This window comes from Chiloscyllium punctatum, chromosome 5, assembly GCF_047496795.1.
Source record: "Chiloscyllium punctatum isolate Juve2018m chromosome 5, sChiPun1.3, whole genome shotgun sequence".
Taxonomy (NCBI): Eukaryota; Metazoa; Chordata; class Chondrichthyes; order Orectolobiformes; family Hemiscylliidae; genus Chiloscyllium; species Chiloscyllium punctatum.
In genome coordinates, this window is record NC_092743.1 from 132,548,442 (window position 1) to 132,575,231 (window position 26,790).

General features: G+C 39.9%; 1 protein-coding gene across 6 annotated transcripts in view; it reads right to left on the reverse strand.

Moving 5' to 3' along the window:
- Nucleotides 1–305: 305 nt before the first annotated feature.
- LOC140477445 (hepatocyte nuclear factor 4-gamma-like) overlaps nt 306–26,790 on the reverse strand; it is a 148,536-nt gene continuing 122,051 nt past the window's right edge. For 4 of the 6 annotated variants that reach the window (XM_072571374.1, XM_072571373.1, XM_072571375.1 and 1 more), the window contains 7 exons: nt 23,618–23,724; nt 20,076–20,234; nt 14,659–14,746; nt 14,371–14,523; nt 9,234–9,470; nt 5,741–5,863; nt 306–1,760 (listed from right to left, as the gene is read on the reverse strand). In XM_072571374.1, coding sequence (XP_072427475.1) covers nt 1,636–1,760; nt 5,741–5,863; nt 9,234–9,470; nt 14,371–14,523; nt 14,659–14,746; nt 20,076–20,234; nt 23,618–23,724 — 992 coding nt within the window. In that variant the 3' untranslated portion in view covers nt 306–1,635. The remainder of the gene's footprint in view (nt 1,761–5,740; nt 5,864–9,233; nt 9,471–14,370; nt 14,524–14,658; nt 14,747–20,075; nt 20,235–23,617; nt 23,725–26,790) is intronic. The other 2 variants (XM_072571372.1, XM_072571376.1) reach the window with 2 other exon arrangements.

Genomic DNA, 26,790 nt, shown 5'->3' on the forward strand with positions numbered 1-26,790 from the left:
CGATTCCGGCCTCGGGCGACTGTCTGTGTGGAGTTTGCATCTTCTCCTCATGTCTGCGTGGGTTTCTTCCGGGTGCTCTGGTTTCCTCCCACAGTCCAAAAATATGCAGGTCAGGTGAATTGGCCATGTTAAATTGCCCATCATGTTAGGTGCATCAGTCAGAGGTTGGGATGGGTTACTCTTCGGAGGGTCGGTGTGGACTGGTTGGGCTGAAGGGCAGTTTCCACACTGTAGGAAATCTAATCAATGCTTACATCTCAAAGATGCAAAAGTAATAAGGATTCAAAAGCCGAGCACACTGATGGTGAATTATACTTCACAATTGGAAAGGTGTAACATTTATTTGTATTTTTGAATGTGGAAAACTCCAGTTTGCTGAAAGTATAATGCATACATGTAATGCATTGAGCACTTAACTCATTTACACACTCCAATACTTAAAAATTGCGAAAACTTTACAGTCCAGTGTTGATTTTTCTTCCAGAAATTGATTATTTTTGATTCATTCACAATAATTCATATAAAAATAATTTCATGTTTATAAAATAGATCATTGCATCAGAATAAATTACAGTGATTATATAATTCCTCACTCTGTATGTACAAACCAAGAAGCAGTTGTAAATGGATTCACCCCATGTCCACAAAGCAGAAGTAAAGGTACATTTATGCAGTTTAAGGCAGCTTTCTTTTCAATCAAAGGCTATTGGAGGAATTTTCTTCTTCAACACTACCTATAGACCAACATTGAGGCATTAAATGTTAAGATCTGATATTAGTCAGGAAGCTGATCAATAAATGGTACAGATTTCATAAATGGGTAGCGAATGGTATTCTGGTATAAAGGAATTAATTAATTTTCAGTACAGCTCCCTCTTCTGGCCATGCAATGTGAAACCAAGTGGTAAAATCTGGCAATCAAACTTGTTAGGAGATATACCAAGGGTGGTACAGTAAGGTATGAATTTAAATGGCAAGACTCAAAACAGGCAAATTTTAAACAGAGATATATACACAAAAAAGTAAAAGCTATCTAGTAATGCAATATTGGCTGTAATATCATACACCTCAGTTATACAGTTGGGATATCATCAGTATCCTTGGTTGCGCAAACTGTCACTTATGGAGTTTAATGTGTCACTTTCAATTTTCACTTACTTTAAAAAGCTGAAGAAAAACCTGTCTCAGAAAGCAGAATTTACAGTCTGTACATAAACAACTATGAAGTAGCCTATTGACTCATTGTTGCAGGTCTAAATTATGGCTACATCAGAATGGAAAATAGTAAAACAGCCGTCTGAATGTAAACCTAATCTATAATTTATAACAGTTACAACACCAACTTTTGAAGTGGACCAAGGTTGCTTTGTCATGATACAAACGAGTTTAACCAAATCCCTTTAAAATAACAACCTGAGATTGCAACTTGTGTTTAAGAGCAACAGCATTTTACTCTTGAAATGGTAAACCCCACACACAAAAAAAACATTATTGGCAACATCAAGAAATTAAACAGCCATGAATACAAGCAGTACAGAATGGCAGTATCACTTTCCACCTTTCAGCTTCACTCATGCTTCTGGTTTCTGATGTGTACAGAAAGCACAAACTGACATTCATAAAATTATGTTGACATCACAAGCCCTTCTGCTTCGGTAGTGGCACTTGTTGAGAAATGACCGAGTGGTGGTTTGAAGCAAGCTTGTATTGTTCTTGTCCTGAACCTTGTGGAGGAGATGGTAGTGGGGTCTCTGGTGTAGCTGAAGAGGAAAACCAATGTACAAAATAAAGCTACAGTTACAGCGACAGATGGAGTTTTGAATGGGAAATATGTCTTATGAACTAAAAAAATTTAAAACATTCATTTTCATATAAACTGCACAACAGGACTTTTACTTAAGATTTTTATTGGTGAAGTGTTGTAACTCTATATAGAACATTACAGCGCAGTACAGGCCCTTCGGCCCTCGATGTTGTGCTGCCCTGTCATACTAATCTGAAGCCCATCCCACCTACACTATTCCATGTACCATATGCCTGTCCAATGACAACTTAAATGCACTTAAACTTGGCAAATCTACTACCGTTGCAGGCAAAGCATTCCATACCCTTACTATTCTCTGAGTAAAGAAACTACCTCTGACATCTGTCTTATACCTATCTCCCCTCACTTTAACGTTGTGTCCCCTCGTGTTTGCCGTCCCCATACTTGGAAAAAGGCTCTCCCTGTCCACCCTATCCAACCCTCTGATTATCTTGTATGTCTCGATTAAGTCACCTCTCAACCTTCTTCTCTCTAACGAGAACAGCCTCAAGGCCCTCAGCCTTTCCTCGTAAGACATTCCTTCCATACTAGGCAACATCCTAGTAAGTCTCCCCTGCACCCTTTCCAAAGCTTCCACATCCTTCTTATAATGCGGTGACCAGAACTGTACACAATACTCCAAGTGTGGCCGTACCAGAGCTTTGTACAGCTGCAGCATAACGTCCTGGTTCCAGAACTCAATCCCTCTATTAATAAAGACCAAGACACTGTATACCTTCTTAACAACCCTGTCAATCTGGGTGGCAACTTTCAGAGAAATGTTGTGTTCAAATCTCTGGAATACTAAAACTTCATTTCTAATGAATGCTCCAGTTTTCTAAGTCCATAGGACTCCTCCTTATTTCTATCATTTTTAGGGTGTATAACATTCCATATGGTTCCTCAGATCGTATCACAAAACAAAAAAAAATTCCAAAGCTGAACAAAAACAGAAATTGCTGGAGAAACTCAGCAGATCTGACACAATCTGTGGAGAGAGAAAACAAACTTAATGTTTCAGGTCCAGTGATCCTTCTTCAGAACTCGACTCGAAATGTCAACTCTGTTTGCTCTCCACTGATGCTGTCAGACCTGCTGAGTTTCTCCAGCAATCTGTTTTCATTTCAGATTTCCATCATCGGTGGTTAATTGATTTATTTTAAAGTTCTGGTGGTGCTGCCTTAGTACCCTCTTGCATGTTTCTGCCCTGATTTCTGGCATCCTACATCCTACATTCTACAAACCTGAGGTCATCCAAAACACTGGTGTCATGTTCATATTCACACCATATCACATTCACCTATCACCCCTGTGTTCAGTGACTGGAATGACAATGCTTTTACTGCTCAGAATCAACTTAAATGACCAATCATCACCCTTTCCTCAAGTAATGCAAATAATGCTGGCATTCTTGTAATGGGTCCTGATGAGTATAAGGCATAATGCTTCAACATCATGTTTCTTTTGGTTAGCGATGCTCAAGTTCTGTGCTCAGTTTCTCAAGCTTACATCTGCTTAGGTTTTAATCTTGATGCTATGACACTTTTCTACAAATTGATTCTGTAGATGTAGAAAGGTCAGATGCATTTCACAGGGAGTAACCTGTCATAATGGGAAAACAATCAATCAATCAGAGAACACCATACACCCTGCTTTTCAAGGCATTTCACTTTTGTCACTACTTCACTTAACATTATCCCTCTCAACCATAGGTAAGAGGTAATGTCATCCTAGCCCCAGAGGTGGATCGCACTGCTCTCTCATTAGAGAGAGATGATCGATGGTGGTTCAAACTGAGGCTCACCAGGACTTAGGCAAGGATAGAGTTTGAGAAGGCCGGATCTTCATAGTAACATGTTTATTATACAGCATGGCAAGAAAATCAAAACAATTCTGCTGCTAACAAAGTTTACAGTGCCTGGACTAATGCCTAGCAGCATCCTGATAGCTTAATCAATCATTGATTGTTTTGCCTAAATTTTGCTCACTCTATTCAAAGCATCATCAAAACTATTTAATTGAATTAGGCAGCAGTCTACATATAGCTGATGATCATAACATTAACAACCAAAGTTCACTAAAGATCTTTAGACAGCACCTTCCAAACCCACAACCACTTCCATCTAGAAGGACAAGGGCAGCAGGTACTTGGGAATACCCAGCCACTCACCACTCTGACTTGGAAATACATCGCCATTCCTTCACAGTCATTGGGTCAAAATCCTGGAATTCCCTCCCTACCAACATTGGGGGTCAATTCACAGCAAGTGGACAGCAGTGATACAAGAAGGCAGCTCACCCCACCTTGTCAAGGGCACATAGGGATGGGCTATCAACGCTGGCCAACCAGCGACATCCAAGTCCCACAAATGAATTTAAAATAAATTGCAACAGACAAAACCTATAATCTTGAATTCAAATAGAAAACCAAGTTGTGCTAATACCTTTTTAATCAGATAATTAAGATTGTCGTAAATGATTGATTTGATTTGGGATTTGGGATTACTGCAAACATTGCTGACGTTTCTAATCACTGTGGTGGATTGGGACTCCTGTGTAGCTGTGCTGAATTGATTTCAGGAGGAGCTGGTGCATGTGAGCACTGTGCCTATTGTAACTGGTGATAAACAAAATCAGGACTTGGTGTCAACTGTACATGTGAGAGAATCCAAATAACAAAGTATTTTGAAAAAATTTATACTGTACTCCCCTTTACATCAGGTGATTCCTGTTCCGTAAGGAACAAAGCAAAATAAATAACCTGCGTTAATCCAGATCCAGTCAGAATCTCAGGCAATCTCAAAGTGATACAACCACTACAGTACTGTCGATGCCTAGTCACTGTTATAAAGTAGGGAATACATCAATAACTATGTGCACAGCAAGGTCTCAAAAACAGCAATTAGGTAAGTGACTAAATATATGCTAGTTGAATTAAAAATGTTGGAATGGTCCCTCCTCTTCTTATAACAGTACAATGAAATATTTTGTGCCAATCAGGAAAAGCAGATTGGAATAAAGTATGACTCCAAAACAAATGCACTATAATATAAACTGTAAATAAGATGCCATTACAATGCGTTTGTTGTTATAGGTGTGAGCCATGGTTTAATGTTAGCAGTCTTGCCTGTCAGTCAGAAGAGGGTGCAATCCAAAGACCTATACTTAAACTATGCTGATACCTCAGTGCCACTTAGGAAATCGTTGCCCTGTTGAAAGTATTGTCTTTCAAGCAAGATGTTAAACTGAATCTTTAGTGCTCAGATGGATGTAAAACTTCCCACAGTCTCCGTTCAAAAATCAGGAAAGGCCTCCACACTTTAGCAACACTTATGGCTCAACAAACACAGACTGATGAGACATTTCTCCCCTAGCTTTCTACAAAAAAAAAGTTGCTGTAATTCCATATCATGCAACAGTAACTCAATTTCATGAGTACCTTGCTGGGTATAAAATACTTTCAGACTTCCTAAAGAAATAAGAACAAGCACATAAATGTTAATGATTTCCTTCAATTACTTCTTTGTTTTATTGCTGTATCAGGGTGGCATGGTGGCTCAGTGGTTCGCACTGCTGCCTCAGTACCAGGGACCTGGGTTTGATTCCAGCCTCAGGCGATTGTGTGGGGGGAGTTTGCACACTCTCTCTGTGCCTGCTTGGGATTCCTCCGGGTGCTCCGGTTTCCTCCCACAATCCAAAGTTATGCAGGTCTGATGGATTGGCTGTGTTAGGTGCATCGGTCAGAGAAAAAGGGGTCTGGGTGGGTTACCTTTTGGAGGGTTAGTGTGCACTTGTTGGGCCAAATGGCCTGTTCCCACACTGTAGGGAACCTAATCTAATTACAATCACAGGATTCAAATAGCTTCATTAGTGACTCGGCTTATTCACAGTTCCAAATTAAAAATGTGCACAAAACTATCTATAAAGAAGACTTACACATTGATTCAGTGTGAGCTGCTGCAGGCATTGAACTGATCAGTATAGTTTGGCCTGTCAGTGGATCTTGAGCTACATGAGGATGCCCGGGATGATGAAGATGGGATGGATCATTCGCTGTACCTACAAATTAGGGAAAATAGAAGATCATTCTAACATATAACCTTGACATTATTATGTTTCTTTCAACAAATGCTTATAAATATTTACAGAATTAAAGTTAATAGATTTTTTTTGCGAACTGACTCTGGAAAAAAAATCTTTTTTTTTTCCTTGGTTTATAAATAAAACACAATAATGAAACAGAAATTAAAAGCTATAACTACATGGGTATCCAGGTGTGTTAATCCACACTCAGTACTTCTGCACACTGAACACTCACTAAAACTGGAGTGAGCTGGAAACTGTTCCATTCAAGTCAATCAAAAGTGTGAGTTGATGCTGGGGCACTTTGTCAATGTGATTGGAAGACAATACATAATTCTGCAACTATTCTTATTAACTAGTCAAGTGAAAATTTCACTTGAGCATTCAACTATAGCTTTCTAAAAGAATAAAACAATGGTAAGCTGATGCAATCATATCAAGTTATGGTCAGTTGTGCTTACTTAAATTGAGAGAGGAAAGTTACACAAATTCCAGAATTATAAAATAATCATGGACGCATTTTTAAAAAAAATTAATATGTGATTCCATATCATTATATCAAATGGTTGTTTGACTAGTCTTTGGCAAAGTTCTACCTCTATCTCAAGGAGGTTGAGTTTTGAAGGGTGAGTGAACAGAAATTTCCTTTGATTAAATATTGGGGAAACTTAAACTATTGACTTTGTTCCCTACCACAAATTCTACTCATTACTACTGCTTCCATTATTTTCCATGACAAACTGAGACAGACTATTTGCAACTTTGGTATCAGTGAGCTATCAAATAAATATAGAATCCCTACAGTGTGGAAACAGGACCTTCGGACCGACACGGCCACACAGACCTTCTGAAGAATAACCCACCTAAATCCATTCCCCTACAATCCTAGATTTACCCCTAACTAATGCACCTAACCTACACATCCCTGAACACTACGGGCAATTTAGCATGGCCAATTCACCTAACTTGCACATCTTTGGATTATGGGAGGAAACCGGAGCACCCAGAGAAAACCCAAGTAGACATGAGGAGAATGTGCAAACTCCACACAGACAGTCGCCCGAGGGTGGAGTCAAACCTGGATCCCTGGCGCTATGAGGCAACAGTGCTAACCACTGAGCCACCATGCAGCCCCTTACTTGCTATATGTGCCATCACTTGACTGGCTGGTTCCACTGCATCGCAATCCTGTTTCTGTCTGTGCCTCAGTTCTTCAGTTGCTGAAACCTTCATCCTTGCCTTGTTACCTCTGGACATGACTGCTCAGTAACACATTTCTGGCTCATCTCTCATATTCTATTCTCTACACAACTTAAGACTTCAAACATCTGCTTCCAATGTCCAAACGCTTTTCACCTTTGCTTACTGACCTACACTGGATCCTGGTTTATCAATATCTCAGTATTAAATTTTTATCTTTTTTTTTCTGACTGCTCTCTGCCTCTCTAATCTTATCTATCCCCATCACCACCCACAATACCAGCAGTCCTCTAACTCAAACCTTTTAAACATCATTGTCTTTAACTGCTTTCAGTATCAGTGGCTAGACCCACAGGCTGCAAGCCCCAATTACTTTGGAGTTTCCTCCTTAAATACCTGGACCTCTCTAATTCTCCTTCCTCATCTGAGACATCCCCCAACACCTATCTCCTTGTCTTTTCTCACATGAAGTATTAATGTGGAGGAATCAAACAACGTTACAATGATTCATTACAACAAACAAAAGGTGTCATTGGAATACTTTAGCTTGATGGTGGTTGAATACACAGTAGTATTGGGAGAGGAATGGGAGAACGGTCAACTTCGGAACTCTGCCTTTGTTGGAAAACGATGGAAAAACCGAGTGAAGCAGAGTGACTCAAGAATGGCCAATTTATGGAGCTAACTGTGTTCATTTATGCTCCAAACATAAAACAAACTGACCGTAATGGCCTGTCTCGATGAGGATGAGTGGCAAGAAACTCAGTGGGAGACGGATTAGCAAGGTTATATCTCATGGAATACAGGGAGAACTAGCCATTTGGATACAGAACTGGCTCAAAGGTAGAAGACAGAGGGTGGTGGTGGAGGGTTGTCTTTCAGACTGGAGGCCTGTGACCAGTGGAGTGCCACAAGGATCAATGCTGGGCCCTCTACTTTTTGTCATTTACATAAATGATTTGGATGTGAGCATAAGAGGTACAGTTAGTAAGTTTGCAGGTTACACCAAAATTGGAGGTGTAGTGGACAGCGAAGAGAGTTACCTCAGATTACAACAGGATCTGGACCAGATGGGCCAATGGGCTGAGAAGTGGCAGATGGAGTTTAGTTCAGATAAATGAGAGGTGCTGCTTTTTGGGAAAGCAAATTTCAGCAGGACTTATACACTTAATGGTAAGGTCCTAGGGAATGTTGCTGAACAAAGAGACCTTGGAGTGCAGGTTCATTGCTCCTTGAAAGTGGAGTCGCAGGTAGATAGGATAGTGAAGAAGGCGTTTGGTATGCTTTCCTTTATTGGTCAGAGTATTGAGTACAGAAGTTGGGAGGTCATGTTGCGGCTGTACAGGACATTGGTTAGGCCACTGTTGGAATATTGCGTGCAATTCTGGTCTCCTTCCTATCAGAAAGATGTTGTGAAACTTGAAAGGGTTCAGAAAAGATTTACAAGGATGTTGCCAGGGTTGGAGGATCTGAGCTATAGGGAGAGGCTGAACAGGCTGGGGCTGTTTTCCCTGGAGCGTCGAAGGCTGAGGGGTGACCTTATCGAGGTTTACAAAATTATGAGGGGCAAAAGTCTTTTCCCTGGGGTGGGGGAGTCCAGACCTAGAGGGCATAGGTTTTGGGTGAGAGGGGAAAGATGTAAAAGAGACCTAAGGGGCAACTTTTTCATACAGAGGGTGGTACGTGTATGGAATGAGCTGCCAGAGGAGGTGGTGGAGGCTGGTACAATTGCAACATTTAAAAGGCATTTGGATGGGTATATGAATAGGAAGGGTTTGGAGGGATATGGGCCGGGTGCTGGCAGGTGGGATTAGATTGGGTTGGGATATCTGATCGGCATGTACAGGTTGGACCGAAGGGTCTGTTTCCGTGCTGTACATCTCTATGACTATGACTAAATTATCTAAGTGTTTGCTCAAACTGCCACAGAATAGGGTGCAACTTCTGCCCACACCACTTCCTGTGGCTGTCCACCAAACATCTGACAAAATCACAGTGGCCAGCCATGAGAGCGTGGGTGGAACGTCCCAGCAACATTATACAAGTAAAAGACTAAAACAGGAAAACACAGGTGTCGTTTGAGTCTTACACTGGATTATTCAAAGTGTTGTCCAATTGGCTTTATCTGATATAAAATGAGATATACCTCCTAGCAGCATTTCTTGGAGCAAGTTGTCAATTTTAGCAAGTCCAAAAAGTTTGACAAATTGGATTTGTTCGATCATTTGCCAAGTTATACTTTGAAGAGTAGGTAACAGCAGTAACAGCTCTCCAAATCGCCCTCGGGAATCATACTGTCGATCATTAATGTAATCTTCCAAACTAACTTGCACTTGGTAACGCATTGTCTTGATTTTTGATGGATTGTTTAAAGCTTTTGCATCTGCAGGAAATGAAATCAAGATAAAATGAAATTTGGACACATATTCATCACTGGGGGTTTTGAAGGCTCCAAACAACAGGGTTTCACAACTTGGAGAGATGCTAAAGAAGTACATGCTGTCCTAAAGTAATTTAACTTTTATAGTGAGGATTTGTTGAGAAAAATATGGGTGGTGTAAAAGAAGTTTTATTATGTAACTCCCTCTGCAAATAATAAGTGATTGTCAACAAGGAACAGACGAAGAGAAAGGGCTGTATGTGCATCTTTTCCCACCTGGCACACAACTACTACTCTATCCATTCACTCATTTATCCACTCTCGTAACCAATAACATTCACACTAGGTGTTTAAACTTACCATATGGCCGCTGGTGCCATTAAAAAGTGTCTTCCCCCAACTCTACTGCGATCCAATGGAAATGCTGCCCCTCACATTTTGGAACAGCTGGGTTCGGAAACACCCAACGATAAATATGGAGTGACGCTAATGCAGAGCATAGAGCAACAATCCGGCACCAATTGCAAGAACTCCAGAGCAATGACTTATGTGAAGATACAGATTATAATGCATCCGTGTTTGCTGAGGACTCAAAGTTAGGTTGGAATAAAAGCTGACATGAGGTTACAGAGTCTGGAAAGAGATACAGACAGGTTCAATGAGTAGACAGCAAGATGGCAGAGGGAGTAGGGAAGTGTGAGGTTATGCACTTACGAATTGAGAATAGAAAAGACGAAAGACACTTTTCTTTAAAAGATGGGAGAGACTACATGTGCAGAAGGAAATTTAACAGGCAAATACAACAAGTAAACATATTGTTCTTTGTACAAGAGGATTGAAGGACGAGAATAAGGAAGTCTTGGTGCATTTGTACAGCACTTTGGTGAGGCTATGCTAAGAATACTGTGCATAGTTTGTTTCCATATGCAAAACAGAGATAAATTTGAACTGGAAATGGTAAAATTTGAAGTAGTAACAAAGAGGATTGATGAGGCAGAATAGTAGATATGATCTCTATGGATTTCAGTAAGGCGTTCAACAAGATTCCCCATGGGAGACTGGTGAGCAAGGTTGGATCTCATGGAATACAGGGAGTACTAGCCATTTGGATACAGAACTGGCTCAAAGGTAGAAGACAGAGGGAGGTGGTGGGGGGTTGTTTTTCAGACTGGAGGCCTGTGACCAGTGGAGTGCCACAAGGATCGGTGATGGGTCCATGACTTTTCATCTTTTATATAAATGATTTGGATATGAGCATAAGAGGTATAGTTAGTAAGTTTGCAGATGACACCAAAATTGGAAGTGTAGTGGACAGCGAAGATTACAACGGGAACTTGATCAGATGGGCCAATGGGCTGAGGAGTGGCAGATGGAGTTTAATTTAGATAAATGTGAGGTTTTGCATTTTGGAAAAGAAAATCTTAGCAGGATTTATACACTTAATGGTAAGGTCCTAGGGAGTGTTGCTGAACAAAGAGACCTTGGAGTGCATGTTCATAGATCCTTGAAAATGGAAGTAGATAGGATAGTGAAGGTGGTGTTTGGTATGCTTTCCTTTATTGGTCAGAATTAGGAGTACAGGGGTTGGGAGGTCATGTTGTAGCTGTACAGGACATTGGTTAAGCAACTGTTGGAATATTGCGTGCAATTCTGGTCTCCTTCCTTTTGGAAAGATGTTGTGAAACTTGAAAGGGTTCAGAAAAGATTTACAAGGATGTTGCCAAGGTTGGAGGATTTGAGCTATAGGGAGATGTTGAACAGGCTGGGGCTGTTTTCCCTGGAGCGTCGGAGGCTGAGGGGTGACCTTATAGAGGTTTATAAAATTAAGAGGGGCATGGATAAGGTAAATAGACAAAGTCTTTTCCCTAGGGTGGGGAGTCCAGAACTAGAGGGCATAGGTTTAGGGTGAGAGGGGATAGATATAAAAGGGACCTAAGGGTCAGATTTTTCACGCACCACGTAGTACGTGGATGGAATGAGCTGCCAGAGGAAGTGGTGGAGGCTGGTACAATTGCAACATTTAAAAGGCATCTTGATGGGTATATGAATAGGAAGGGTTTAGAGGGATATGGGCTAGGTGCTGGAAGGGGACTAGATTGGGTTGGGATATCTGGGCGGCATGGACAAGGTGGATCAAAGGATCTGTTTCCATGCTGTCCATCTCTATGACTCTATGGCTGACAAGATTTGTCGCGGAAATAAATTGAATGCCCTATGACAAGAGGCTGAGTGCTCTCTAAGGTTTAAAAGAATGAGAGCTAATGATTGAAACACACAAATTTACGAAGAAGCTTCACAGAGGCGAAACAGAGGTTAGTTGGAATTTAGTTCCAAAAACATTAGAGAACTGGCAGAAGCTCTGTGTCTCTTCTCTCTGCAGGGGACATATTGCAGTGCCAGAGATGAGCCATGCAAACCCTGTTAAAGCATTCAGGCACCATTAAGTTCTGCTGCATTAAGGGAGAATTGCATTTCCATAGCTCAAAAATGAGCTTAACAGCGATCCAACCGCTAGTGAGCTGCATTTCAATGCTGGGATCCTCTCAGTCCACACCCCAACTAGGTTTAAGTCAGCAAATTGCCACTCCCACCCAATAATTTCCAGCTTACCCCCTCCCCCTACCATCATGATCATCATCAAACCCATTCCATCAGGCTCCATGATAACCAGTTAGAGGGAGTGGGTTGCTTGTGCAGTGGTAACATTGGTGGATTAGCAATCTGGAGGCTAGGCTCATGTTCCGAGAATCTAGATTCAAATCCATCACACGCGTGAAATATGTGGATTATTTGGAAATGAAAGCTTGTTGCAGTAATGATGACCACGAACTGATTATCGAATGTCATAAAACCCATCTCATCCATTAAAGTCCTTCAGGGAAATAGCTTGCTATCCTTGCCCAGTTTGCCTTACATGTGATTCCAGATCCTGAGCAATACGGTTGACTCTCACCATCCCTGTACAATGGCTAGGAGAAAGTGAGGACTGCAGATGCTGGAGATCAGAGCTGAAAAATGTGTTGCTGGAAAAGCGCAGCAGGTCAGGCAGCATCCAAGGAACAGGAGAATCAACGTTTCGGGCATAAGCCCTTCTTCAGGAATGTACAATGGCTATACAAGCTACACATCCCTATACAAGAAAACGGTCAAGGCAATGAAGGATGAGGAACAAATGCTGGGCAAACCTGACAGCAATAACAACAAGTTACTATGAAAGAATGACGAAAAAAGTAACTCTCAGCTTTCCTCATGGTGAATCTAAAACATGAGAGCAGAGTTTCTTTATACATTCACAGGATGAGGGCTTTGCTGGCTAGGCAGCATTTATTGCCCATCCCTAACTGCCCAGAGGGCAATTAAGTGTCAAATACATTGCTGTGGGTCTGGACTCACATGAAGGCCAGACCAGGTAAGGATGGCAGATTCCTTCCCTGAAGGACATTAGTGGATCATTTGGGTTTTACCAACAATCAACAATAGCTTCATGGTCATCATTAGATCCTTAAATCCAGATGTTTTTATTGAATTCAAACTGCACCATCTACCACGGTGGGATTTGAACCTGGATCCCCAGAATATTAGCTGAGTTTCTGGATTAACAATTTAGTGATAAAACCACCAGGCCATTGCCTGCACATGGTTATTTATGAAAATAAGCTTTATTCATATACTGATAATGTCATCTTAACATAGCTCCTAAAGGATATTGGTTGTGATGGCATGGAGGACGTAAGGGAAAAATGTAATGAGTGGTGGGCATGAGTTGGCATGAGTTGACATTAATTTACCATGGTGATTGTGAAGGCCAATGGGGTGGGTAGGAACAGAGGGTGGCATGGGGCATGAAGAATGGTGGGGGTAGGTGATGTGGGGGTGAGGCTTTGGGCCTAAGATTCAAGGTAGCAGCGGAGACTCCAACCTGCATTGGCCTCCCGCCTGCCCCATCCCCAACACAAAAAAAATGGAAATCAAACCTGGGCGGCAGGTTAGTGGGCGGCATGGTGGCACAGTGTTTAGCACTGCTGCCTCACAGCGCCAGAGACCCGGGTTCAATTCCCGCCTCAGGCGACTGGCTGTGTGGAGTTTGCACGTTCTCCCCGTGTCTGCGTGGGTTTCCTCCGGGTGCTCCGGTTTCCTCCCACAGTCCAAAGATGTGCAGGTCAGGTGAATTGGCCATGCTAAATTGCCCGTAGTGTTAGGTAAGGGGTAGATGTAGATGTAGATGTAGGGGTATGGGTGGGTTATGCTTCGGCGGGGCGGTGTGGACTTGTTGGGCTGAAGGGCCTGTTTCCACACTAAGTAATCTAATCTAATCTAAAAAACCTGATGGGACACTTCATAAAAACTGAAAAGACTGTGGATGCTGTAAATCAAACACAAGACCACAAACTGTTGGAAAGAAATCCATGGACAGAAGTCTGAGTGAATGTTTCGGGTTGAGTGAGCCAGCTCAGGGTTCTGCCAGACCCGCTGAGCTTTTCCAGCAGTTTCTGATGGGACACTTCTTCATTTCTAAACACTTCCACCACTTCCAAACTCAGGCTTAGGAAATAAAATCTGACAAATCATAACAGAGATCATCTGACAAAATCACACTCCTAATGCAGAGTCTGGTTTGGTGTGAGCATGTACGGGGAATTCAGGCATGGAGAAGGGTTATCGAATTTCCTCCTTTGGGTTCCCAACAGATAAGCTCCCCATCAGGAGTGTCAACTTGAACAAGAAAAATTCTCATGACTGAGGAAACAGTTTCATTACCAAAAGGTAGTGAAGCAATTCAAACCTCACCTTCAGGCATATGGAATTTATAATGACTATTTGCTACTTCCAGCAGAAGACACAATGTCTTGTCACATTGATGTAATGCTGAACATTGTTTCTGATGTGAAACTCCGGTACTAACCTGGATCAAAGAAAACAATTGCTTTCAAACAGGCATATTCATTGTCATCGATCTGAATTTCTTGGAAAGGCTGCACCAACTCATCCAAAATCCTATTTGCCACACGACTAATTTCTATTTCCGGACTGTTGCGGTGTATGGCATAATCATTCCCTGTTGAAAACAGCATTACCAATTTGCATTTAATTCTTTTAAAATAGGATTTACTCATTATAATTGTATTAGTTGTATGTAAAGTACATATTTTAAAAGCTTTCCATCAGAAACATGAATGTCAGGAATTTTTACCTAGTAATAGGACATCCTTGTATAACATGGATCGTTTTGCCACTCCAAGTAGTAAGTGCTCCCCAGCGTGTGCTCTTAACAAAGCAACCTGATGCACAAGATAGATAAGGAAGTTAAAACTATGTTATGTATAACCAATAAGTAATTTCGAAACCCATATAATGCCAATTGTAAATAGAACCTTGATTAAACAAGGGTAGTGATGCTATGTTTCAGTTTGATTCTGTGACCACCATTCTCACCCCCATTATCAAACTTAAAACTAACCATGAAGCCAAAATTATCAAGGCACTAAGAAATTTTGAGTGGCTTTTTTGTCAAAACCAAATTAATATTTATGATTTTAGTCAGTACGCAACACAATGGGTTTACTTAAAAACAATTAGTTAAAAATAATTAATGGCTCTTTCTTAATCTATCAATAAATTCATGGTGTCAGCAAGACTTGTTATGCTTCGTTGGCAAGATTTGGGTCCCACAAATAATACTTCAATTTTAAAATGGTGCCAAGCCAAAAAGAATGTATGACAGGACATTGTAAATCAAGTCAACCCAATTGCTGTTCTTTTAACTTGCAATTAAGACCAGGTCCAAAATAAATATCAAGTTGAAATCACTCCAGTTGGCCAATTCATGGTTCAACTAATTAAAAAAAATGATTTTTTTCAATTTAAATTATTTCAGGTTTGGCCATCTTGACTTTGATGCTCTGTACACTATTGTAATGTCACTTATGCTCTTTATCCTTGTTGGATCTTCTGCCCCAGATTGTGTACCACCCACAAATGGAAGAAGGAGATCAATAATCTTCCATGATACCATTGCTATCTCAATCTTGGTCAGGGATGAGAATTACATTGAGTTGGCCTCAGGGAAAATCCACAACAACAAAAATAATGGATCCCTAGTCCAAGCACTGTCTTGGAACGCTACAATTGAGACATCAAAGGCACTGAACCAGGAAGGTTTACTGCTTTTGCAGAAAGGTTGCTACATTGACATGAAAAGTCAAAGGATAGCATTTTTCATGGGAAAACCACAAATGGCCCTGTCTTGATGTGATATTTGTTTGTAGCTTGTATTTACTGGAGAGTATCAAATTCTTGGCAGACATTTTTCCTCTAACCCAGATATCCTCTAACCCATGTTTTTGTTAGGTTTCTCAAGATAGGATAGCCTTTTTATTGTTTCTGATAAAGAACTAAGGAATACTTTGTCCAGAGATTTAGGTGATGGTCAGAAGCTAATCAGTTTCCGAATTGTATATTGACTTCCAGGTGTTAAAGAAATCGGCTGGGAGATTAATCACTGTTATCAGAGATTTGTACTGGTCAGTGGAATGGGTTTTACAAATTCCCAAGTGAAAATGGAATCCTTAAAAATCACGAATTTTCAGAACTGTGGTTAATTTATCATTCTAATAAGAGACACAGTGCTGTTATGGTGCTAGTAATAATCTGCAGGATGAGACGAATACTTTGAGGGCATAGATTCAAATCCCAACAGAGCAGGTGAACTTTAATGCAAGTTATAAATCTGGAATCAAAAGTTAATTTCAGTAATGGCCATGGAACTATTATAGATTGTTATAACAACCCATCTAACATCCTTTAGTGATAGAAATCTACCATTCTCACACGGTCTGACCTACATATGACCCAATGCAACGTGAACTCTCAAGTATCTCAAAAATAGTCTCCTAGTCAAGGGCAATTAGGGATGAACAAGAGAAAGCCTGATCAGCATGGAATAATGAAAAAAAGCATTGGTAATCACAATAGTTTTCAAAGCATCTTTTGGGGTAAGTTAATAAAATGCTACTAATGCCTTATTAAAGGCACTTCCTTATTAAAGACACAAAAACAGGAATTGCTGGAGAAGCTCAATAGGTCTGGAAACAGCTGTGGGGAGAAAGCAGAGTTAATGTTTCGAGTCACCAGATTCAAGCATTAACTCTGCTTTCTCTCTAGGATGCAGCAAGACCTGCTGAGTTTCTCCAGCAGTTTCTGTTTTTGTTTCAGATCTCCGGCATCTGCAGCTCTTTGTTTTATTTCCTTATTAAAGATTCCTTCCTTGGGTAACATATGTCTATCAAAAATGTATTGTTGTAATAATAAGGGTTCAGTTGCTACAAAGGTTTCATTTCTATTTTCAATCAACTGCATATGTACATGCTTATGAGAAGCACAAATAGGGTGGACACAGAGGTTTTATCCCAGGATGGAAAAAGAGGTGGGTCTAAATAAGGATTAGGAATTGACACGGGTTAGCTGGGCCAAAGGGGCCAGTTCCTGTGCTGGACTGTATTGAATTGCATTATATCCGATTTTTTGATGGATTGCAAACAAATATCATGGGTACTTTACAACTAGCAAATCTGTTCAGCAGTTAGGAGCATGGACCACCACTGACCTCTCCCCCACCTTTCCCAAATACCCTGGGCTAAAATTACTAAAAGTCAGCTTTGGCATCCTGGCATCTCAGTGTCAAAGCATCGAGTACATTTGCACAATGAATTATCCAAGAACTCACTAATAATCTTCTAAAATAAAAAAAACATTTTGTATTTAAGGAAAGGTAAAGGTATACATTTATGCAGTACTCCACTACAGTCCAGGCTTCTGTCTTCTTGCTGGCATCAGCCATTTGAAATGAAGACATTTCAAATTTAGTGAGTGTGGAAATGAATTTGAAGGATTGCTTGGATTGTTTTTTTTTGTTAAAAGAAAATACACAATGAAAAGACACATTGGAAATGTTCTTTAAACAAGGCATTTCTTGGAAACTACATGGTTCCAATTAATTGCTGGCCTTGATTGCTTGGACTGACTTCAGTTAAAATTATTGACTGTTTTACAACTGAGTCTTACAGTTGTTCCATTTGAACAGTGTTCTCAGACTTGGAGCTTGTCTTTAGGTTTCAGTTGGGAAAAGCCTGCTATAAAACACGTTTGTGTCTTCTACAATGGAAACACTTTTGCTGTGAGCTCAGAGTGAAAGCAAATTGTGCTCTTCTGGAAGAATGACTGAAAAAACTTCTCCACAGTTTATTTCCAAAGCAAGCTGTACCGGCCCACAGACGAGACAATTATGTGTGATTACTTACTTGCCCATACATGCTAGGCTATTAGATTGACAAACTTTGGTTCTTTCAATTTGATTTGGTTTGTCACATGCACTGAGATGCAGTAGAAAGTATTGTGTTGCATGCTAACCAGACAAATCATTCCTGACATAAGTACACCAAGGTAATAGAACCAAACACAGAATATAGAATTAGAGCTACAGAGGAAGTGCAGAGAAAGATCAACTCTACTATAGGAGACAACCATATATACATTTGCTAACAGTGGGGGAAAAAGCTGTTCTTAAATCTGTCAGTACGTGTTTTCAAACTTTTCTACATCTTATCTTCATTGCCTTTAAGATTAACCACCATTTTTCAGAAAGTGTTCTTCTTTAATAAAGCATATCGTTGCAGTGACAAATCTCTTCTTTTCCTGACTATGAGGTGTTTGGGTTTTCCTTTATTTAGAGGGGTAAACATTTATCTTTTCATACCACAAATTGCGTACGCTCGTCAATTCTGCATCTTCAGAGAAACCTAGATGATGTATCTTTGCATCCCAATACAGAAAATGCATATGATTGCCCATACTTAGACTCTGGTTAAAGTAGTTTTGTTTTATGTTGAAACCTGTGGAGTAGTGGGACTACAGCAACAATTCACTCCTCCCATCTGGACTGCAGTGCATGTTAAGAGTGACGCTGTATGAGTGATTATAATGCTCATAAGAGCATGCTTATTCAAGTAAACATTTTAAGGCTTATTTATGTGTGTAAGAAATAAAGCACATAAGTGAAATAATTGTTTCCACAAAGGATTAATCTTTTTGCATCAATCCATTTTTTTAAAAATAGCAACTTTGGCAAAGTACGAATGATTTTATCTTCTATCAACACAGCTCCCGAGTGATGCCCGTGGTCAATACTAGGTGGGTTGGCAATGAGTTCGAATGGGTAAAGGGTGGGACTGGGATGATATGAGCTATCAATGTTTTGGTATTGGGATTATAAAGGGCCATGGGGACATTTGAGGGCATACAGTGGCATGGACGTTTGCATGACAATGGGGAATGGAGAAAGGGACATGGGCTATCACACAGGGTACAAGTGGATACACAGCCTTAAATTACATTGTAGAAAGAAAGAAAGAGAGTAAAATGAGAGAGAAGAATTTTTTGTGTTATGATCTTTATTTTTAAACTGTAATCATATTGCAAGAGTCCCCAAGCACTACTTCACTGACAATAAAGTGATTTTGAATTTCCTGGGGTGGTAAATGGCACTACATAAGACAGAGCCTTCTTCTTATAATCACAAAAGTTTTGGATGTAGGTTTGCTCGCTGAGCTGAAAGGTTAATTTCCAGATGTTTTGTTACCTAAGTAGGTAACATCTTCAGTGGACCTCATGCGAAGTATTACATAAGTATCACTGCAACGTTTATTTTTGACCATACATTAGCTTCCTCACTGAAGAACACTGCATCCAGTTTGAACCTTCAGATCCCACAATTATGCCACTCCATCTTTGAACAGCTTAAGCCTGAGTTCTATAGCAGAGTCTCGAGAATTTAACTAAATGTAACTTTGGCTTAAGTTAGAACAGAACCATTTCTTTATCTGCCCAAACATTTTGATAGAAAATTTCAGGAAAGAGGGAATAAAATTGTAAATAAATTTATGGTTCAGTTGCTGAATAGCAACCGATAACATTTTCTACCCTTGGTGGAGTTGTCAAACTTAGGCATATCATACATATATTTGAGAACATGGTTACAAGCTTACTAGTTAATTTGATCAGTCAGAATTTACTCAGATTTGCATTACTGTTGACTCAGGTAGTGGCCAAATGTCCTTCAAATGTAGGGAGGATAACAATTTCCAACTCAAACATTTCTGATGCATCATCTTGGAAAAACACCCCACTTTCCAAATTACAATATTAAGAAAATCTTCCCTATTTCACTTTTCAAAATAGTAACTAGTGATTTATAGTTTGCAAACAGACTGGGGGTAATTTCGAAACATACCAAGATGGTGGAAGCAGTCAATGACTTAAAAAGAAATTGGAAGGGCACTTGAGGGAAACACACTGGCAGGAATATGGGGATAAAGTCAGACAATGAGACTGAATTGTTCTACAGAGAATCAGAATGGATTTGATCAGCTGAATAGTCTGCTTCAATTCTGCAATGACTTTATTACAAGAATTTCATATGCATGGATATATGCACACATTGATGTATGAGTGCAAATATATATATATTATATATATCAAATGTGCACTCAGTTCAGTTGATATAAATCTTTCCAGTTCAAAGTTACATGACTTTTGAAAATATTCATACATCACCTGATCATCTAATGGCAGTTCACAGAAAGCTGGAATATATTTTGCCCACTCCACCAAAACCAGCAACTGTTCCTTCATTGACTCGCAGACATCGCTAATACTGGCAATTTTCTTTGTGGCGATATCTGTGCTCGCTGCCGAAACCGAGAGAGAGATCTGCTGAGAAACAAGACGAGGTCCAAATTAAATTACAGCTCAGGAAACGTTAATTGTTTTCACAAGCAGTTGCCGTTCCCAGAACACGATCCAAAGAAGCATTCATGCAGATAATTAAAAAATCAAATGAGATTATTTTTGCTTCGCTTGTGACTAATGTCAATGGAAATCGTCAGCCTGGTGTTTGTCCAACAGCAGTAAGGTTTTATAAGGATCTGCAAACAGGTTTCTAAGTTCAAAAAAGACTCATGCTTTAGTAGCACGATGCCACTGAAAAATAAAATATGGAGCCAAAAGAACTCAGTCATCCAGAAAAAAGTGTTTTGCTTGTAAAGAATGTTATAAAACCATACCTTGCAAAGTCTTTGAAAGTTAATTAACTTCTTTGGAACGTTTAACACGGAGCTCTGATTCCCCATTTTTTACATGCAGTCTATTAAAAGGATTCCTTGTTTTCCTTTTGCTGTAAATGTGTTTTTATTTGTTTGTGTTGTTAATAAACAATTCTCATGTTGCATATTAATTGAATGCACCTATTCTTTCCTTGTCATGGTAAAAGCCAAACGTCTGAGTTCAGTCAAATTATGTTGAGAAAATTCATTTTCTCGCTTCAAAAGGTAAAACCAAAATTAGGATCATGGGGAAGGGGGATATCATGGTTAAACATTTCATGATACATTAACAATGATAAACTTACACTGTAGTTTCAGTGATCTTCACACAAATGTATTGCTATAAAAGTTACAGTTTACACTGACAACTTTAAACCAGCAAAAACACAGCCATAGTGGTATTCTGTCCTCAGAGTGCACTAAAATATGTAGGTCAAACTGAAATTTGATTACTTTTTTGCTTTGGGAACATAATTTGTGCAGATTAAAAACGTTGTGTGTAAATGCTTAACTGTGCCTTTCTCCGAGTGAGAAAAGAGCTTCATGTGGAGTTTTGCGTTCTGAGGTAGTCACTCTGGGCTGCTCTATCACTGATGATAACCCTGCTGTCAGTCACAAAGAGAAAGAAGATGATGCTACTATCTTTGGAAGTCATGTGCTCCTCACAGAGACTGTCTGTGGTCACATCAGGAGAAAACAGTGACACCAATGATAATTTAAACAGAATTGGTTTGATTGTCAGAGATTGAGGTGGCCATGTATGCACGGGCCAGGAAAAACACTGCTGTGCTTTCTCGCATTGATACTCTTCCTCCTGCCTTATGATACATTAGCTGGGTACCAAAAAATCATCATAAATTTGAATAACTCCTTTCCTTTGTCATCAACCTGCCATAATTGACCCTGTTAAAAAAATCACACAACACCAGGTGATGAATGATCGGCACTCTGAAAGCTAGTGTGCTTCCAATTAAACCTGTCGGACTATAACCTGGTGTTGTGAGATTTTAAACTTTGTACACCCCAGTCCGACACCGGCATCTCCAAATCATAATTGACCCTGGTTTTGATGTGGTTACAATGACAAAATTGTCAATGTTCAGTGTCATTACTCAAGTGAAACTGTCAGTAACTTCAGAGTCTACATGTGGAAGTCTAGAATGCACTCTCTCTATTTTTCTAGAGGCAATGCAGAGGTCTTGCCAGATGGCAATCAATGGGAAATCTACGAATTGACAAAATCTTGCACAGCAGTGCTGTTCGTAATACTAAAACCCCTCGTCAAAAACTACATGTTGAATGAAGGTGTAATTGAGATTTTAATGGCCTATTAACTTCATAATTACTGTTAAACAGCTTCACTGACTCTGAAAAGCAAATTTTATATTTGTCGTGCATTAAATTTCTCCATAATGATTAAAATCATATGTAGCTGAATTGTTTTTCTTTATTTTAACTTCAATGTTAATCCAATCATAATTACTTTTCTTTCCCCTAAAAACTAAGGTAAAATTGAAGGTTCTGAGTTGATTTTAATTGACTGATTCGCTGTGTCTGAATACTCTAATGTGATTGGCTGCCTTAGTAATATCAATGCTGTTGCATGTCAGGAAATCCCCTTAACTTGATTGAACTGCAAATAGCCCACACCACAGAAATTTGATCTTTGTGGACAGCTTTCTTTTGAGGTTTCTTGCTTCACAGCTTAATCCAAGCTCCAGGTGAGTATAAGCATCCCTGATTCTAACCATCAAAAGCATTGGATAGCAACAATGACCAATTAAATAGCCTAAAAGATCTGTCCCAGAAGGACAGAAGTCCCACACTCACCCTATTAAGGCTGCTGCCGTGTTATTATTGCTGTGGGGTGGCTGGATTTAACATTGACGAGATAATGACCAACTTTTGCCCTGAGGTGTGGTGGGAAAGAAGGGATCCTGTTGTAAAATTTGCCCAAGTGTCTTTCAACACTCACTAGTAGCTTCAGCCTACGTTTTCTTCCAAGTTGAAAAAAAAAGGGGACGTGAAAGACTCCCGATCGCGACACTTCAACAGACTGCCCTTCAGGAGAGTTGACATCTCTTCCATCAGTTATGACAGCCAAACTGAGGGTTAGGCTTCATTAACGAGTCAAAATGGAGTTTAAGTTGAAGCGACCTGCTGATTTCAGGTTTCCTGCTTGAGTGACTCATGCGCTGCACCTTTCCCCAACCAGCAACAATTGGATCAGTTGGAAAAATCATTTTAACAAGAAGGTGATCTGCGTGAATCTTCCCAAAATTGGGAAGACTTAGACTTTAACCTCTCTTCATGCAATTTCTTTCAAAACATCTTCACAGGATGCTGGTCTATTCAAAAAATTAAGAGATCAAACTTCAAAGCAAATTTTGACTTAAAAAATTCTATTTAAAATTATAATTAATTAAGTGGCAACACTTTTCACAAAGGTTCTTTTTGTCAGCCATTGTTGAAAGTGTAACAGTAACTCTGTATTTATTCATTCACAGGATGAGGGCATTACCAGCTAGGCCAGCACTTATTGCCCATCCCTAATTGCTCAGAGGGAAATTAAGACTCAATCACATTGGGTCTGGGGTCACACATAGGTCAGACCAGGTGATGATGGTAGTTTCCTTCCCTAAAGGACTCTAGTGAACCAGATAGGTTTTTTCCTAACAATCAATTCATGGTCATCATTAAACTCCTGATTCCAGATTTTTAGTGATTTCAAATCCAGCCATCTACTGTGGCAGGATTTGAACCCGGGTCACCGGGACATTACCTGGATCTCTAATTAACCATCTACTGATTAACCATTAAGAATACCACTGAGCCATCGCCTCCCTTGTATCGCAGCTGATCCTCAGCAATATTATGATGGCCAATCCAAAACAAACCCTAGAAAAAATTGTGGAGACTTGTCTAGCCCAAGGGATGGAACTTGACAATGGGGAGGTAAAGGGAAGTTAGTTTTTGTACACGGGTCTGCTCTACCTGATGAGATAGAAGTTCAGCTTGAGCCAGTGAGGCGATCGAAGGGGAGCTGCAGCTTTCATAGTTGTTCCGTCTGTTACTTATTCGATCTCGCTCATTCTGTACAGCTGGGGGAGAAATATTATTTTAATTATGCAGCAAATAAACTTTCTGAAATCAAAAGGATACCTTTTAACAGATGGCTGAGTAACAAAAACCTGTTCTGAAGCCAAGCTAATGAAGCTTCATCTCACAGGTAGCTTGAGAGTTGTTAATATGGAGCGCTATCTTTTTACATAGATAATAAGTACAATTATTTGCTGCATTAGCTCTGAAGGTGTTTTAATTAACCACATTTATTATTCCTCTCTGTGGGTCATAATGTAAATAAACAACAAAATGAATATTAACATGCATTCAAGCTTAAAACATGGTTTGACGTCAAGTTTGATAGATCTCTGTATCTGTTCTGTTAAAACTTTGGGAAGAATATCTATTCAAGCAATATTGCTAAGCTACTCATCATAATAACATTATGATGGTATTTCAGCAGCAGCAATAAAGGAGATAAATTATCCTATTAAGAACTGAATGTTCTTAAGAATGTTAAATGTAACAAGCCTCATTGAATAAATAACCCTGAGCCGAGCCCTTCGTTGAGATGAGAACCTACCTGGTGCAGGAATAAAGCAGCGTGTGCTCTACACCTTACCTTCCCTTTAACAATCTCATTGAGACTGAAACAGATGAGGCTACCTTTGTGCCAATGTATTCAAACAACAATGTTCCTTTTGAGATATAAAAGCACTTACAGCAAATCAGCATCAATCAGAAAACTTGGGTAAATGAAGTAGTGAAGATCAATTCACCAATTAACCAGTTTGCAGAAAATCAACTTGGTCAAACTAATGACAAAATTAAAGCCAGGTTATATTCATAACTCATGATTTGTCTTCTTTTCAAATTGTATAAGAGCTCACATTATTTTCCATTTTGATACAATTTTTCAAACATAAAATTCATTTTACAGAATTGTTGAATTCAATCTATTTTTTTTTCAAATTCTTAGTGATCCAACTGCACAATCTTGGATTTCAGTATGTGAAGTTCAATAAAGAGCTTCACTGATCAGAATTTATGGCAGCTATTTATGCCAGTGTATAAATACCTATATTGACCAATATTTTTCAACTTAGCATAGTTGCATTTGCCCTCAAATCCAGTGTTATTGCCTAGACTGGATTGAGTAACTTCAGAAAATCTTCCTGTATTAACTATTTAGCTTCTTATTAATTCATGGGATGAGGACATCACTGGCTCTGCCAGCGTTTTATTGCCCATTCCTAGATGCCCTCGAGAAGGTGGTTGGTGAGCTGCATTCTTGAACCATTACAGTCTATTTACTCTAGGTGCACCTACAATGTCAATAGGGTTGGGACTTCCAATATTTTGACTCTGACACTAAATGAATAGTGAGGTATTTCCCAATCAGGATGGTGAGTGGCTTGGATGGGATCTTGCAGGTGGTGGTATTCCTGAGTATCTCCATCCTTTGTATTTTTATTTGGTATTTGTTGTGGGTTTGTAGGTGTTGTCCAAGGAGCCTTGCTGAATTTCTGCAGTGTAGATGCTTCTAGTCAGTGTTGGTGGTGGAGGGGGTGGATGTGGTGCCAATCAATCAGGTTGTTTTATCCTGAAAAATGTCAAGCTTCTCGAGAGATGTTGGAGCTGTACTTATCCAGGGAAATAAGAGGTATTCCATCACACTTCTGATTTATGCCTCGTAGATGTTGGATGGACTTTGGGAGTCAGGAGGTGAGTTGCTCACTACAGGGTATTCCTCGTGTCTATTGTGCTTTTGTCACCATTATTTTTATAAGGCCAGTCTAATTCAGTTTCTAGCCACTGGTAACCCCTAGGACATTGATAATAGAAGATTCCATTAAAGCAATTTCAATGAATGTCAAGTGGTGATTGACATGACATCACAATGCTACTTGCTACTCATCAGTCCAAGCCTGGATATTGTCCATATCTTGTTGCATTTGAACAAGGAGCACTTCAGTCTCTGAGGAGTCGCAAAACAGTGCTGAACGTTATGCAATCATCAGTGAACATCCCCACGTCTGACATTATGATTGAGGGAACATGTTTATTCTGAAGCTGAAGATAGTTTGGCCCAGGAAACCACCCGAGGAACTTGTGTGGAGATGTCCTGGAGCTGAGATGACTGACCTCCAACAACCATAACCACCTTTCTTTGTAGCAGGAATGCCAGAACAAGGAATTGATCAGTTCAGTGTAATTAGTAGATGCAGCATGCAAATAACATGTAATGTCTTGTTGATTCATCGTTGAAAGGAACTGGTCACATTATATTTTTAAGCCCTAACAAACAAGCTTTGAAGACTGATGAAAAGTTATTTATAAGTCTCAAGAATTGCAAACCCTTTCCAGGCAGGAATTGTCAGGAATCAACGTGCATGCTCCACCAAGCTTTGGCATTCATAGCCAGATGACTGGGACAAGCCAGGATTGGCTACAGCCAAGCTCCATATTACAATGCACCTGCCAGATGATCGACAGCCTCATTGGAATGGGTCAAACTTAGAGTCAGTGGCAAAGCATCAACCAGTTTCCTGTATTCTAACTGGCGCTGCATTTAGGCCAAGTCAGATGGGATTCAGGGAGGCTCACCAACTTTCTGGATCAGCTGTTTCTGAAAGTTTGAAGTTCTGGAAATAGCAGAGGCTGGAGATTGATCAACTCTTCCATTTTTTAGAATGATTACCACTGCCAGCTGCACCAGGCAACCTACAGGGTCAGATTTACAGACTTGGAGAGAGGTGGCTCAAGCACTAAAGTGCCACCCCAGAACTGAGGAAGAGTGGTGCAATATGCTCCATGTCTTCACGCTGTGTGCTGGCAAAGCAACACACTGGGGAATTACCCTTTACCATCCTGCTCATGCTGAGCTTGATCACACTTGCTAATTTATTCAAGTAACATTTGTGTAACTCATTCTTTACAATTCTGATTGGTTGAGGGGTAGGCCTCAATGGCTTGCAATATGGATCAATTGAAAGCTAAATACTGCAGATTGAAAATGAATCATGGAATTCCTACAGTGTGGAAACAGGCCCTTCGGCCCAACAAGTCGCATCAATCATCTGAAAAGTAACCCACCCAGACTA